The sequence below is a fragment of the Varanus komodoensis genome, unplaced genomic scaffold, assembly GCF_004798865.1.
Source record: "Varanus komodoensis strain SLA01 unplaced genomic scaffold, ASM479886v1 scaffold99, whole genome shotgun sequence".
In the NCBI taxonomy this organism is placed as follows: domain Eukaryota; kingdom Metazoa; phylum Chordata; class Lepidosauria; order Squamata; family Varanidae; genus Varanus; species Varanus komodoensis.
Genome location: NW_025336676.1, coordinates 442,156 through 458,129, shown reverse-complemented (window position 1 = coordinate 458,129; position 15,974 = coordinate 442,156). Strand labels below are relative to the sequence as shown.

Below are 15,974 nucleotides of genomic sequence, written 5' to 3'. Positions count from 1 at the left end.
GATGGAACAACAATCAGGAGGATCTGTGATTGGATACAGAATCAGACTCAAAGAGTATGCATCGATGGCACCTTCTCAGAACAAGTGGGGTACCACAGTGTTCAGTCCTGTGCCCAGGGCGCTTAAAATCTTTAAATGATTTGAACAAAGATGTGCAGGGGACACTAATCAGATCTGCAGATGGCACAAATCTGGGTGGGGCAGCCAATACCCTGAAGGATCTTGACAGGTCAGAGTGCTGGGCTGAAAACAACAGAATGAAATTCAACAGGGACAAGTGTCAAGTTTGCACCCAGGAAAAGGGAACCAGGCGCATCATTGCTAGATGGGAAATACCTGGCCCAAAATACTGTCAGTGAGAAGGATCTTGGAATTGTTGTTGTGGATCACAAGTTGAATACAAGTCAACAATGTGCAGTGGCTGCAAAAAAGGCAAATGCTATTTTAGGCTGCATCAACGGAAGTATCACTTCCAGATCCTGTGAAGTGCTAGCTCCCCTCATGACCTGTGAGGCCTCACCTGAAGTCCTATGTCCCGTTCTGAGCACCCCAGTGTAAGAAAGATGCAGACAAGCTGGAAGGGTCCGGAGGAGGGCAACAAGGATGATCCGAGGACTGGAAACCAAGCCCTGTGAGGACAGACTGAGGGAACTGGGCATGTTCAGCCTGGAGAAGAGAAGACTGAGGGGAGAAAGATGGCACGCTGCAAGTACGGTGGTCCCTCGGCTCACAGACGCCTCCGTTCACGACCAAATCGGTTCACGAACAGAAATTTAGGAAAAAATTTTCCTCAGGTTACGAACTCCACCCGGTGATGATCGTGATCCCATTCCCTCCCCACAAGCACGCCCGCGATCCCCCTCGAGTGCGCCCATGATTGCGCCCATCTTCCCTATGATTAAAAACAATATTTACAGAATGGATTAACCTTATTTACATCGAATGTTATGGGGAAATTTGACTTGGCTCACAACCAATTTGGGTCACGACCAGAGTCCTGGAATGGGTTAAGTTCGTGAGCCGAGGTACCAGTGTACCTCAAAGGCTGTCAGAGAGAGGAAGGGCAGGATCTCTTCTTGATCATCCCAGACTGCAGGATGCAGAACGATGGGCTCAAGTTACAGGAAGCCAGAATTTGGCTGAACATCAGGAGGATCATTACAACAGTAGAACCCATGACCCAGAGGCACACAAGATGAAACTGGGTGGCCACCCGAGAGGGATGGTTTGAGTCCTGCACTGAGCAGGGGGTAGGACCCTCTGCCCCTTCCAAACTCTATTCTTCTGAGTCTATGAGAGCTGTGACAACTGGAATCTCACTTTATTTTTTAGGGACCATAGAACATCAATAGATTACCTGCTTTGCTTGCTGGGAAAAGACTTCTGCCCGATGCCCTAGGGAATTGTTGCCTATCAGCATGGACAAGGCTGAATTAGATAAGGATGTGATTTGGTAGAAGGAACTCCCTGTGTTCTATTTCAAATCAGCCACTTCTTTGAAACAATGAGGGCTAGAACCTTAACATTCAGGTAGGGGGAAGACTAGCTCAGTGCAGAGCTTGGCATGCTCAATTCAATCGCTGACATTTCCAGGTGAGGGCAGGGCAGGGATGAATCCTTCCCAAGAGTCACTGCCAGTCAGTGATGTGAGACTGGACTAGATGGGTAAAACATGTGAGCTGGTACATGGGGACTCTGTTCTGTAGGCCTGGATGCATCGTTTAGCTCAGAAAAGGATTTGGAGGGGCTGAACTGCTATTGTTACTTTTTTATTTTACAGGGCAGAGGGAGATAAATTTTTGGGAGGAAACAATTTCAGGCTACATCTTAATGCTCCAGTCATCCCTGCTGGTAGCCTACCGTGGGCCACAAAACTGGAGGCCTCTGGGGAACTTTCCTCTCCTGAACCTCACAAGCAGCAACTTTGTGAAACTCTCCGAGGAGGCTTGGTTACCCGAACCCACCATCACTTTGGCCACTGCAGAGCTCAGCCGGCCCCATAATGTACGAGAGGAGGAACAGAGGGCAGTGTTAGGCCTTGAGCTACCAGTGCTTGTTCCGAGAATATAGGGTGGGGAGGTGGCAGAAACAGGGCAAGCAGCCTGCTGCCCTTCGGTCAGACATCTGCATATCAGAATGCTGCCGGATCAGCCGGTGCTACAAGCCTGGTTTTGCTGATTTAATGAACCCACTTGGTCCTGGTTCTGGGCTTGGCCCTGGTCTCCATGTGGATGGGCATGGAAAAAACTGGAAGGCTTCCAGGGGCAGAGGGAGGTTTGCCAGGCCAGGTCACACCACCCCTGGAGCATTCTGCTTGTCAAGGGCTCCAAGCTCAAGGGCAGAAGACCTTGGTGCATCTACTGGATGTTCTGGGTTCAAGCCCTGGCAGGAAAGGCTGAAGCTCCCAGTGTCTCTGCATGATGTATCCCACTGGGGCTTTGGCCCAAACTTCTGAGCTGCCTGCAGTGCTGAATTACACCTCCAGCTAGGTTCAGCACCACGGAGAGCTCCCTTAACAATCGGAGGGAAGCCAGCAATCGATCTGTGAGCCAGTGTTGTCCCCTGGCATCTCCTGCTGAACCTGGAAAAGCTTCCTGCCTGAACCCAATATAAAGCCACTTTCTACATTCTCACTGTAAGTGGCCCTCAGTCCAGAACCCTGAGGACTAGAATCTTGCCTTAACTTCAGGAGACAAAGCAAGACAGGTCAAGCCACTGCTCTCTCAAATTATGGCAGGAAAAACCCTTGAGAGAAAGTTCCCTTTAGGGTTTCTCCTGCCCTTCTCCAGAGTTCTAATGCAAGGCATTCCTGTGATGCCTCAGCCTAGCCCCGTTCCAGCAGACTGGTGAGAATTAAAATGGCTGCTGGCCAACACTACCCAGTACTCCCATCACAGAAGGTCCATCAGAAGGCAGCTTTCTCCAGGAGCCTCAAACCTGGTGCTAGCTTAAAGCCGAGAGGCAAAGGAAATGGCACGATGCAGCTGCTTCAGCGTATGGGTGCACCTGGGTCTCCAACCCGAACAGGCTGCAAAACAAGAATAGTCTGCCTTTGGCCCTGTCAGTTCTCTTTCTGGGAAACACGTGTTGTGCAATTGGCCATGTCCTCCATGGAGTGGGCACACACACCCTACCCTGCAGCAGCCATTTTGGAGCCGACCCGTCAAGCTTTGCAGGGCAGCCACCCCATGCTTCTTACACACTTCCAAGCAGGAATGCTGCTCGGCTCAGGCCTGGGAACAGAACAATTCCCCTGGCAGTGCTTTGGCAAAGACGCAAGGAAGCCCGCCCATCCCTCCTTGTTCGAGCAGCCCTTCTTTGACAGCTGAAGGAAACAGAAGACCTTGCACTCTGGTTCCACAACATCCAACCATGCAACTAGGCTGGCTCTGGGGAGGCAAGAGGACCTCTGCAGAACGGTGCTGCTCCGATGGAATGACAGAATCCCTTTAATGCCTGAAGCACAGAATTAAAACCATCAAGAGCAGGGTTCTCTCTTTGAAAGGGAAGAAAAAAGAACACACAAAAATTACCAACATTTTTAGATTACAGCAACGTGTTTTATAATACTATATATATAGTATTATATATACATATATATATAGTAAAGCCCACTGAGCTGCCTCCTCAGTCATTCCTGCAGCCACGGTCAGGCCCCAGCCTCGTCTTGGTCATCCTCCTTCCTGTCCTTCTTCCCCTCTACCTTGCTCTCTGCCTCCTTCTCCATGTCCCAGTGTCGTTTCCGGCTGTATGAACCAGGCTGGGTTTTCAGCAATGGTAAGGGCTCCATGCCCAGCACTTTGTGGATCTGACGGAAAGCGAGCATCCGTAAAGCATGCTGGAAAGGAGGAGACTTGGGATTAGGACTGCTGGCCAAAGACCTGTTCCGACTCATGCGAGGGACTTACATTAATTTCTGGGGCTTCCCCGTCCCCTGAGGCAGGCCAAATCCACCCAAAAAGCTGAACACCCCCCACATACTTCCTCCAAAACATCTACTACATGTGCAGGGTACGGCTGGTAGAAATGGGCACCACCCCAAATGGAGAGGCACAAACAAGCCATGGTGCCTGAAGCCCCCTTGGGAAGATGGAACAAGTTGAACGTCTCTTTAGTCCTGGCCCTGGCTAATAGCAAGTGGGCATGAAGGAGTGCCAAAAGCACCCTGCATCCATCCCAAAGCCAAGGCAGCGCACACAGGGCTGAAGAGGCGCCCAAGCCCACAGCTGGGCACCAGAGACCCCTTTGGGAAAGGCAGCATGCTCTGGAACATGGCACAGACTGGGGTGTGAGACCTGTGTCAGCTGGTGTGGGTAGGCAGAGGCCGTCCCACAGATATTTTCAGGGGTTGCTTTATTTTATTTATTATTTTATTTATTTTGGGGCAGGTGGGGTCAAAAGCTCAAAGGGAAGGATTAAAGCGCCAGCGTATCGTAGCTTAAAGCATTTCTTCACTTCAGCTGAAACCAAGCTGAGGCATTTCAACCACTCAGAATGGGGCAAGGGATGGCCAAAAAACAGGGATCCACCCCACAATGGGCAGCTGGGAGAATGGGGGTGTGAGCTATGCCCATTTGGCACAGAGGCTGCTGGTATAAGTGACGTTTTGACCAAGAGCTTGAATGGCCTGGAATCTTGTGTCGCATGAACACAAGCAGGGTGCCAGGAAGATCTTAATTGTTCCAAAATTATTTGCTAGCCTTCCCAGCCTGGGGCCACACACCAGTCCCCAACTGCCTGCATTGGGGTACAGCTGAGGATGATGAGACCTGAAACCCCACATGGTTGGAGGGTGCTTTGGGCTGCAGAAATCTGCTTGCTAGCACAAATGTGAAGAATCCGTGTTTTCTGCTAGCTGGTGGGTGAGGGGGTGCAGCTCACCTGGCTGCTGGCCGTGACGTCCTCCCGCTGCTGCTGGGCCATGCTCCGTAAGGCATCTATGGGCTCCTTCTCACAGGGGTCCTGCAGGCCGGGGCCATCTGAGCAGAAATCAGGATTATTTCCAATATATCCTCCAATATATCTTGCCTTTTTCCTACAAAGGGCTCAAGGCAGCTTACATCTGCTCCTCCATCTTATCCCCACAACAACAACCCTATGAGGTAGGTTGGGCTGAGAGTCTGTGACTGGCCCAGAGTCACCCACTTGGCTCCATGGCTAAGCGGGGACTAGAACCCAGATCGTCTGAGTCCCAGTCCAGTGCTCTTAACCACTACACCACACTGGCTCTCAATTATGACCACAGGTTACATGTAGTGGATGAGGAAGAGATACACAGGGTCCCCACATGCTCTTGGTCAACCCCAGTAGACTGATCCTGCAAGGGGCTTCCCTACTGCTGGTATATTCAGTTTCATAATTGTGATGAAAGATGCATGACTTTGGCACAGGAAGGAAACAAGGATGCAGGGAGAAGATGGCCCCAAGAGCTTTGCCCATGCTTGCAACAGAGGTTCAAAGCCTTAAGAAATGAGCTCAGTGAGAGACGGACTACTGCACTGGGTTTGCCTCTTTCCAGGCAATGACCACTGTGGGGCAGTGCAAGCTGCACATCTCCCCATCTCATTAGCATGCATACACCTGCCTCAGCACCCTGCTTTTATAACTTCCTTTGGAGCAGGGCAGAAGTTCCTGCCAGTCGCCACAGTTAAACCTTTTCTTAAAAGCAAAGATTCAAGTGACCCGAATCCATAAAACCTTGCAGAAATCTAAGATTTTGAAAGCTGGAGCTGCATGAAAGACCTTCTCCAGGCCCACTTGCAGGGCGATGCTATGCCAAAGCACGCTGGGGCCAGCAAACCCCTGGACGGAGCAGGGGGTGCCAGACTGGGCTGGCCCGCTCCTCCTGGTGGTGGAGCCCTGCTCAGTGACAGGGGAATGGCAAACAATCAGTGTTCCTCCAATCTGAACTGGTCAGTTGTGGAACTGAGCGACAGCTCTGAAATGCCAAGTGGTGAACTTCAGCCTCTGAAGCCTGAGCCATTCTTGGAAAGTGGGGATAATAATCCGGGATGGAGACGGGCTTGGTGGGTGGTGTGTGCACAGGGGTTAAATTCATAGCAGAGAAAGTATGCACCTTCGGCAGTGAAAAACTGACCTGCCAGGAGCATTCCAGTCGCGATGCATTCGAGGACTCGCCGCAGCGCCTCTCCAGGACCCAGTGGTCCCACAGAGCTATTCAGAACTCTTTCGACCAGGAGCTCCATAGCCTGCCCAGAGAGAGGAGCAGGTGAGGGGGAAGACAGGCGATTAGGCCGTTGAGAGACAGCAAAGAAGTCAAATGTGTCTTTAGGCATACAAAGCAACTCTTGGAGAATTTGGTAAGTGTCTTTCCAATCACAGAGTGGATCCAGGGTAGCTTAAACACAGCTCCTGGTGAAACCAATGGGGCTAATGGAACTGGAGATGAGCCTTGGAGGATTCAAGGACAGTTGATTGACCACCCTGATGTTAGGCCTGAGCCAGCCAGATGTGCCCAAGGCCCTCTGCTGTGGAGTCTTCCCTCGCAAATACTCTTCTTTGCAAAAAGGAACAGGCTTGAATACCAAATATAGTAATGAGGATGAAGAAATGACAGCAAAACCAACCAAGACAGCTGCACAGCAGGACTTGAATGTATGAAATGGGTAGCCTGGGTGGCTGGAGGAATCTTAGAGGGCACCCATGAAAGGGGTGCCAAATCCCCCACAGACACCCCTTCCCCACTTCCTGCAGGTTTATATACTACTCCATATTCCAGCATGGAGACTTTGGAGTGGCAAAGAATTAGAAGAACAAAGAGTTAAAAGGTACATTCAAAACAGGATCAATAGAACACGGAGCATGGCCAACTGGCCATCTGCACATCTCACTGCTTTGGTAGGTTAGCCAGGAAGAAGGCGCACTCCCAGGTGGCCTGACTCAAAGTGTGTGTGTGGGGGCGGGGGGGCTTGTACACCAGCATCACTCTAAACTGGTCTGGGACAGAAAGGAGCCAGTGTGGCCCCATTCCGTGTGGGAGCAGGCACATGCCAGACTCCTCATGGATGAGGGGGAAAGCTCCTGGAGTGGTCTAGCAGGCAAAGCGCCACAATCAATGCAGCATGGAATTGGCTGCAGGAAACCCCAAGGGGGCCAGGGTAGGAGCTGCAGTTCAGCAGCATCTGGAGGGCCACATGATCCCCACCTCTGCTTCAAGCAACAACTCTCCTGCTTCAGGACACTTCAGGAATGTTCCTGCTAAAAGCTGTGAGACAGGAATCTGCCAACTCTCTCTGTTCAGGATGCTCCTAAGCAAGCCGAAAACGACAGACACCCACTTCTCAGTCCTTCATAAGATCGCATACAGTCTTCAGGTGGGAGCACAGAGGGACAGGTGCTTCAACAGGGGCAGAGAGTGGCACACCCCATGGGCAGGCACTGATACGAGTATCATTTCAGACTTTATAATGCTCCCTGATCCCTCTGTGGAAATGGCTACATCTCCATCTCGCAGGGGGTTAGGGTTGGGGTTAGGATGAAGGACATACGTTGGCTCCAGAGGGGTTTCTGTCTTGACCTCCCCAGTTCTGAAAGAATTTGCTTTCAAGCAACACTGAATCACTTCTGAAGCTCCTGCATCTCTACAGGTGCTCCACTGCACCCCTGGATTATTTTTGGTACCTCTGCAGTCATTTGTGGCATTTAAATGCCCCCCCAAGCAAGATGTTCACATGGTAGCCCATGTGACAAGCTTTGGGGTGCCCCTGGAGGGAAGATGCCTCCTCCCCTGCTTCCAGTGGCCCAATTTGGGTTCCAGTCCCAACAGTCAGCCACACAAACCTGGAGCACAGAAGGAGCAGTGCAGCCTGGGTTTGGGGAGAGCTTGTTCCCTTTCCCACCTCCTTACCCAGTTTGGAAGGGCGCCCCACGTTGGCACACGCTGGCAAAGGTCCCGCAAAACCCGGATGATGATCACGCATGACTGCAAGCTGTTGGCTCGGGCCTTTGTGGGGGGAGAAGCAAAGCAAATGGAACAAACTCACACTCACCCTGGGCTGGTGTGCTAAGAGGTGCTACTGCAAGGTACTCTCCCAGGGAGCAAGAGGCACAACCTAGCCATTCCCTGCCCCATGGGCCACAAGGGAGGGTGCATGGGCTCCTGAGCCCCTAAAGCACCCCAGCAAAGGCAGGTGCACGGGCCACCATTCGGTGCCTGCCCCACCCCCCGCACACCTGCATGGCTGGGGGCAGGGAGGTTCTGCAGCTGCTTCTGCACCAGGAGCAGTTGAGCCATTCATGCCTGGGGCCAACACATCAGCAATGCCAGCTCCAGGCTCTTCCTGCCTGTAGTGAAGGCCCAAGAGAGGCTTTTCAGCCTCTTAGAATGGGGAGGGGGAACAGCAAAAACATAAATCCAGGAAGCCTCCAAGTGACTGGCAGCCTGCAGAATGGGGGTGGAGACTGCAAGAGGAGAGCAGGGAGGTTACCCATAATGGCATTGCCTGAGCACCTCCTCGTCCTCTGGGGAAAAAGGGGTGACGGTGAAGCCAGAAGCTTGCATCTCTCTCCTGCATCCACTTGCCCGTCGGGCACTGTGTGTTCAGGTCAGTTCAGACGGGCTTTGTGTTTTGTACCTGGAACCATTTAGCGTGGCGGAGAGCAGCCAGGGACTCCAGGCACTTTTCTTGGCTCAGCATCTTGGAAGAGCTGAGCTCAGGTTCTGACGGCGTTCCTGCGGAGGACCCAAAGGCAGGGAGATGTAGAGAGAGAGAAGGAAAGGGGGAGCGAGAGGGCAGGGCCTGCTAAATCAACCCAACCAGGAGGTAAGCCTAGTTCATGCATGGGCCCCTCCTCCTCTGCACAGTTTTGCCAGTTCCACCAGCGGGCAGGCAAGGGATACCTCTGGTCCTCCCGATGCAAGACATCCTCATACCTTGCAAGTGGGGACAAGACCCACATGCAGCTTGCACAAGCTGATCCAAATCCCCTGCAATACACCGATGTGTGGAGCCTGCCGCAGGGAGCCAGCCCACACAGCAAGTCAGAGATCTATGCCTCCTGTTTACTTTGGGAGCCACTGGCTGAACCAGGTCTGCCCCAGTAGGCTCGGGCAATGCCTCTTGCAATGCACAGGCAGAGCTGGGGGTGGGGGTGCTGCATGTGCTCCTTTCCATTTTGACATGTCCTTCCTCATGCAAGTTTGAACAGCCAACCCCAGTTTGCTCACTTCAGGCCTACGATGTTGAAAAAATGACATACAAGGGTAACTGGAAGAAGAGGGGGAAGAAAACTATGAACTGCTAGCAATGCTAATCGCTAGCTGCGGCTGCTACAATAAGGTTTGCATCCCTGTGCTTCCTGCTGCCTCCTTCAGTCTTGCTTAGGTACCACAGCTGCATGAGCCACAGATAGTGGGACAACTAGAGTGCTCACAGAAGTGCAAGATGCATGCACACAGCAGAGCTTGGACCAAAGAAAACCTTGGACCACGAAAGTGCTGTTGAGACAGTGTGACAATTCACTAACTATAGGTTTACTCTAACTATGATGCAGTGTAAACTGCTGCTTGAGCTCCCAGGTGTATAAAAGGAAAGCAACTAACAGCTGTGGGTCATGTTTTCCCTGCTCAGCTGCCTCATTCTGGTGGGGCAGGAGCCTCCAAAGGCAAGAGCCTAAGGGGGTAAAATGGAAAGGAGGATTCTGTAGGCCACCCTGAATTCCTTGGAGGAAAAGAGGTGGGGCATAAACATAGTTAAGAAAGAATGCTCCAGGAGGGCTGGGAAATTGCAGCCCCTCTGAAATCGCGGCCAATCACTAAGGGCTTGACCTGGCACAGGGCACTTAAGTTTACCCTTTCAGTAGATTTAAGTAAGAGTTGAATCTTACTAACGTCTTGACTTCTGGGGGAGGAGCAGAGCAGATGAAGCAAGGCAGCCCAGTGCGCCTGCCCTGGGATGCTGTCTCCTCGAAGTTGGTCTCTCCGAAGGCTGCTCCACACAAGGAGGGGATAAAACTTCAGTGCCGCAGCAAGACTTGTGGGGGTGGGCAACATTCAGAGACTCACCAGGGTCTGTGGGAGCCCCTTCCCTCATAAGGGGGGATGTGAGTGAGACTGTGACTTGCATCCTGGGCTTGCTGCAGGAAGCAATCACAATGTTTGCTTCTTCAAAGTTGGACATGATCTCGTATTCGTCACTCGTCACCTTCTGCAATAAAAGAAGAAGCAAGTGTCCACCTTGTTCAGACTCTGGGTGGGAACCCCATGGGCTTCTGGTTTCTCTTTGCAGATTCCTGAGGTAGGAATCCTACCTGAGAAGCATCACGCAACCAGCTCCCAGCCTCTTCCTGCCTCTCTCTCAAGGAAGACCATCCAAACTGAATCAGGCTGTGAGCATAGAAGTGGGCCTGCAGTGGGCTTCCCGCTCTGTTCCACCACAAAGGCTGGGTTTCCATTCCCTTCAAGGCCTCCATGCCAAGGCCTTGTCCCACCCTCCCTTCCTGCCTCCTCCAACTCCGTTCCCCTCAGCTTCTTCCACAATGCAATCTATTTCCCCTTGTTGCCTCTTATACCACAGACTCCCAATTCAAATGGCCATGTGGCAGTGCCCCTTCCCCTTCAAATCAGCCTGCCCTGGATTGGGCTCCACTCTTTAGTCTCCCTACCCAGCTGCACCCAAGATTTAAAGGCACACATCTGGCTTACATGGGACTGGCTCACAGAATGTGACAAGACAGGATGTGGGCTGAGTACATGCAGAGGGGGGACTGTTGTTGGCACTTGGGTTGTTGCATTGTGTGAACCCAGCAGTGTTGACAACCATGGCTTGTTAACCAGAAGCAACCTGCAGTTTGCAACCCAACAAGTCATGGCTTCTCTCCATGGGATGTTTGTGGTTAGCAAAGATCACAAGTCACTCAACCTGCACTCTAACGGGTGGTGTTGTGTGAAGCCAGCCGTCCTGCCATCTGCTCCACTGATGTCCTTGTAATCCATTTTGTAGCGCAGTGCAGGGGCGGGGCTATCTTCATGATGGGAATCTTGCCGAACACCATCTATCAGAGGCCCCTGGGGAACGGTACCCCAAGCCAGCAACACAGAGCAGCAAGAGAGCATCTCGTACCCCAAGCTGTTTGGGCAGCTCTTCAGCAATGCTCTGGAGGAGGGCCAGCGTGGGCTTCTGGGCAGACAGCAGGATGAGCTGGACGCTCCTGTCCCCGCGGAGGAGCAACCCCTTTGCCAGGATGCCCACACGCATGACCCCTTTCAGGATTCGGGGCACATCCTCCTTCTTCCTGCGGAAAGGATTGGTAGGAATGATTAAGTCAGGAGTGTTTTGAGCAAGGATGTCTCAGATGCTGAGCACTTCCTTGGTGATCCCCCCAAAGAAAGGGACCAGGTTGCTTCTGCGTTGCTCAGCCTCTGCAACTAAGTTTGAGGTCTCATGCTGTGGACCTCACAGTTGCCCCTTTAGCAACCATCAGAACCTGTCCCGGCCAAGGCGAACTTGCATGGCTGCGGGCAGAGGCTGCCTGAAGGAGACAGTCAAACAGAGTGCCTGGATGGCCTCCTGGCAGAGGGAGCCCTCAGAAGGGTCCTGTTCAAAGGTTGCCTTTGCCCTCCTTCAGCCTAATTAGCATCACAGTCAGGAAGAGGGGCTAGTGGGGCTGACAGTCCCTACAGCCAGATTTTACAGGGCAAGTGCTTCCAGTATTACTACTACAGGTTATTCCTAGTGGCCCACAGAGCTGAAGTGGCCGCTGTGACAGGGCTTGCACAGGTAGGCTGCCTCGGATGACCAGGAGAGCTTCTTGGTGCTCGGACCTGCATAGCAGCCATCCCGATAATTCAGTAAGCCAGCTGCCTCCGAGAGGCTGCTGCCACACTCCCCCACAAAACCACCAAGTCAGGAAAAGGGAAGAACTGTGTAGGTAAAGGCCAACCATTACCCCCTCTCCTCAGGTGCATCCTCCTTCCCAGTTCCCTGCTCCGTCAGCCAATCTGAGATGAGCCTCAGGGCATGCTCGGAATGAGACACGACTTTCTGAATGGCCTGGAGCTCCTCCTCTGTTGGGTAGATGCTGGAGTGCTTGGACATGATGTGGCGATCATCAGAAGAGCTGAGTCGCCGAGCAGGCTGAGGGAGGTAAAAGGGACAGATTTTAGTGATCAGTTTGGGGGGAGGAGGGAAGGGCTGTGCCATTGAATCAACTGCTCTTAACGAGGACACAGAGATGCAACATCTCAAATATTTCAAGTCTGCTGAGGAGGAACTGCGGTGGGGGTAGGGAAGGCCCAGCAAAGAGGGGTGCTGGACTGGGAGGGGTGCTGAAGCCGTTCTCATTCCTCTTCAAGCTGACTGAAACTTGCCCTGTGTTCTAACCTTTGCTGAGCAGGGTGGGACAACCCAGAGTTCTCTTTGGGCATCATGGGCGAAGCAGGCTTGACCCACCCGATGCCTTCCGGATGGGCTGGAGGTGTGGCCAACTGGTCTCCCTGGGTGGTTGAGCTGCTCCAGGGGCATGGTGGGAGCTTCTCCTTAAACATGCACAGGGTCGCAGGTAAGTACTCTGGGTATCGGTAGGATAACATGAGCCACTGGATTTACTTGGGGAGCATTTTCTCCACTAGAGATAGACCTGTCATGGGGTAAAAAATACCCCCACCAAAAACAGCCAACCCTTAGTAACAGAAGTTCTAAACTGAACAGTTTGAAACTCTTGCAGCATTCTGAGTTCACAGTGCCCCTGTTCTGACACTTCCCTGTTCTGGGGGAATTTCAGCACCCCAAGTTAAATGGGAAATGGCTTGGGAGTATCAAGGCACCTGCTCCTGCAAAAACATGTCCGTGCGAGCTGACATGTTACAACTGCTCCCCAGACAGCTTGCCTGGCGCCAATGCTTCTTTCCTTCTGGTGCCAGGCGAAAATCTTTTTATTCTCCCACTATTTTACTACCTTGTCGTGGCAAAGGGGCTTGTGTAGCTCGATGAAGCTATGAACTATGCCATGCAGGGCCACCCAAGACAGACAGGTCATAGCAGAGAGCTCTGACAAAACGTGATCAACTGGAGAAGGAAATGGCAACCCACTCCAGTATCCTTGCCATATAAACCCCATGGACAGTACCAGGACCAAAGGTCAAAACAATATGACACCAGAAAATGAGCTCCTCAGGTCAGAAGATGTCCAATGTGCTACTGGGGAAGAGCAACGGGCTAGTACTAGTAGTGCCAGAAAGAATGAAGTGAACGGGTCAAAGCCGAAAGGACACGCAGTTGCGGATGTATCTGGTGGTGAAAGGAGAGTCCGATGCTGCAAAGATCTATACTCCATAGGAACCTGGAATGTAAAAGCCATGAATCAAGGCAAGCGGGACATGGTCAAACATGAGATGACAAGACTGAACATCGACATCTGGGGAATCAGTGAACTAAAATGGACAGGAATGGGTGAATTTAATTCAGATGACCATCGGGTATACTACTGTGGGCAAGAATCCCCCAGAAGAAATGGAGTAGCCTAGTCAATAAAAGAGTAGGAAAAGCAGTACTTCAAAATGACAGAATGATCTCAGTTCGAATTCAAGGCAAACCATTCAGCATCACCGGAGTCCAAGTCTATGCCCCAACCACTGATGCCAAAGAGGCTGAAGTTGACCAGTTCTATGAAGGCCTACAACACCTTCTAGAATTAACACCAAAAAATGATGTCCTTATCATCATGGGGGATTAGAATGCCAAAAGATAACTGGAATAACAGGCAAGTTTGGCCTTGGGAGTACAAAATGAAGCAGGGCACAGGCTGGTAGAATTTTTGTCAAGAGAATACAATGGTCATAGCAAACACTCTTTTCCAACAACCCAAGAGACGACTTTACACATGGACATCACCAGATGGTCAACACAGAAATCAGATTGACTATGTGCTCTGCAGCCAAAGATAGAGAAGCTCTATATAAGGGGTCCTCAAACTTTTTCACCAAGCCAATTGAAAGCTGCTGGTGCTGGGCGCGGGCTGGAAAGGTGGTGCCAGTGGTGGGTGGGGGCGGCATGTGTGGGCACGGGTGCTGAGGTGGGGGTGGGGTGCGCAGAGAGGCAAGGTGAGCCGAGGCATGGGTGGGCACGCGAGGGGAGGGGAGGAGCAGGTAGGCACATGTCACAAGGTGGGAACATGAGGCAGCAGCTCGCTTTACCAACTGCAGCCTCCCCGTGCAAGGGGCGAGGTGGGTGGTGGCGGAAGGCATGCGAGTGGGCGCAGACACACATGCAGTGGGTCCAAATGGGCATGGTGGGCCGAATCCGACCCCCGGGCAGTAGTTTGCAGACCCCTGCTCTATAGAGTCAGTAAAAACAAGACCAGGAGCTGCCTGTGGCTCAGATCATGAGCTTTTTGTTGCAAAATTTAGGCTTAAATTGAAGAAAGTAAGGGAAAGCAATAGGCGACTCAGGTATGACCTAAATCATATCCCTGATGAATATACAATACAGGGGACAAATAGATTTAAGGAATTAGATCTGAAGACAGAGTGCCTGAAGAACTACGGACGGAGGTTCGCAACATTGTACAAGAGGTAGCAACTAAGACCATCCCAAAGGAAAAGAAATGCAAGAAAGTAAAATGGCTGCCTGAGGGAGCTTTACAAATAGCTGAGGAAAGAAGGGAAACGAAAGGCAAGGGAGAAAGAGAAAGATACACCCAATTGAATGCAGAATTCCAGAGAACAGCTAGAAGAGACCAGAATGCCTTCTTAAATGAACAGTGCAAAGAAATTGAAGAAAACAATAGAATAGGGAGGACCAGAGATCTCTTCAAGAAAATTGGAGATATGAAGGGAACCTTTCATGCAAAGATGGGCATGAGAAAGGACCAAAATGGCAGGGACCTAACAGAGGCAGAAGAGATTAAGAAGAGGTGGCAAGATTACACAGAAGAACTATACAAGAAAGAGCTTAACGTTCCTGATAACCATGATGGGGTGGTCACTGACCATGAGCCAGACATCCTGGTAGGAAGTCTGAGCAACAACAAAGCTAGTGGGGGCGACAGTTGAGCTATTCCAGCTGAGCTATTCAAAATCTTAAAAGATGATGCAGTAAAAGTGCTACACTCAATATGCCAGCAAATTTGGAAAACTCAACAGTGGCCACAGGATTGGAAAAGGTCAGTTTACATTCCGATCTCAAAGAAGGGCAATGCCAAAGAATGTTCAAACTATTGCACCATTGCACTCATTTCACATGCTAACAAAGTTATGCTCAAAATCCTACAAGCTAGGCTCCAGCAGTATGTGGACTGAGAACTACCAGAAGTACAGGCAGAATTTTGAAGAGGCAGAGGAACTAGAGATCAAATTGCCAACATACGCTGGATCATGGAGAAAGCTAGGGAGTTCCAGAAAAACATCTACTTCTGCTTCATTGACTATGCTAAAGCCTTTGATTGTGTGGATCACAACAAATTGTGGCAAGTTGTTAAAGAGATGGGAGTACCAGACCATCTTATGTGTCTCTTGAGAAAGCTGTATGGCGGTCAAGAAGCAACAGTGAGAACTGGACACGGAACCACTGAGTGGTTCAAAATTGGGAAAGGAGTTCGGCAAGGCTGTATACTGTCGCCCTGCCTATTTAATTTATACGCAGAGCACATCATGAGAAAGGCGGGGCTAGATGCATCACAAATTGGAATTAAGATTGCTGGGAGAAATATCAACAACCTCACATATGCAGATGATACCACTCTCATGGCAGAAAGTGAAGAGGAACTAAAGAGCCTCTTGATGCGGGTGGAGGAGGAGAACGCAAAAGTTGGCTTGAAACTCAACATTAAAAAAACTAAGATCATGGCATCCGGTCTTCTCACTTCCTGGCAAATAGATGGGGAAGAAATAGAGGTAGTGACAGATTTTATTTTCCTGGGCTCCAAGATCACCGCAGACAGGGACTGCAGCCAAGAAATTAAAAGACGCTTGCTCCTGGGGAGGAAAGCTATGGCAAATCTAGACAACATACTGAAAA

General features: G+C 51.2%; 1 protein-coding gene across 12 annotated transcripts in view; it reads right to left on the bottom strand.

Annotated features, from left to right (window-relative positions):
* Positions 1-3,538: 3,538 nt before the first annotated feature.
* Positions 3,539-15,974, bottom strand: part of ZFR2 (zinc finger RNA binding protein 2) — a 35,680-nt gene continuing 23,244 nt past the window's right edge. For 11 of the 12 annotated variants that reach the window (XM_044419074.1, XM_044419069.1, XM_044419065.1 and 8 more), the window contains 8 exons: positions 11,908-12,095; positions 11,082-11,253; positions 10,025-10,166; positions 8,595-8,692; positions 7,868-7,963; positions 6,098-6,209; positions 4,882-4,979; positions 3,539-3,838 (listed from right to left, as the gene is read on the bottom strand). In XM_044419074.1, the coding sequence (XP_044275009.1) occupies positions 3,650-3,838; positions 4,882-4,979; positions 6,098-6,209; positions 7,868-7,963; positions 8,595-8,692; positions 10,025-10,166; positions 11,082-11,253; positions 11,908-12,095 (1,095 nt within the window). In that variant the 3' untranslated portion in view covers positions 3,539-3,649. Of the gene's footprint in view, positions 3,839-4,881; positions 4,980-6,097; positions 6,210-7,867; positions 7,964-8,594; positions 8,693-10,024; positions 10,167-11,081; positions 11,254-11,907; positions 12,096-15,974 lie in introns of those variants that run through there. The other variant, XR_006413638.1, reaches the window with a different exon arrangement.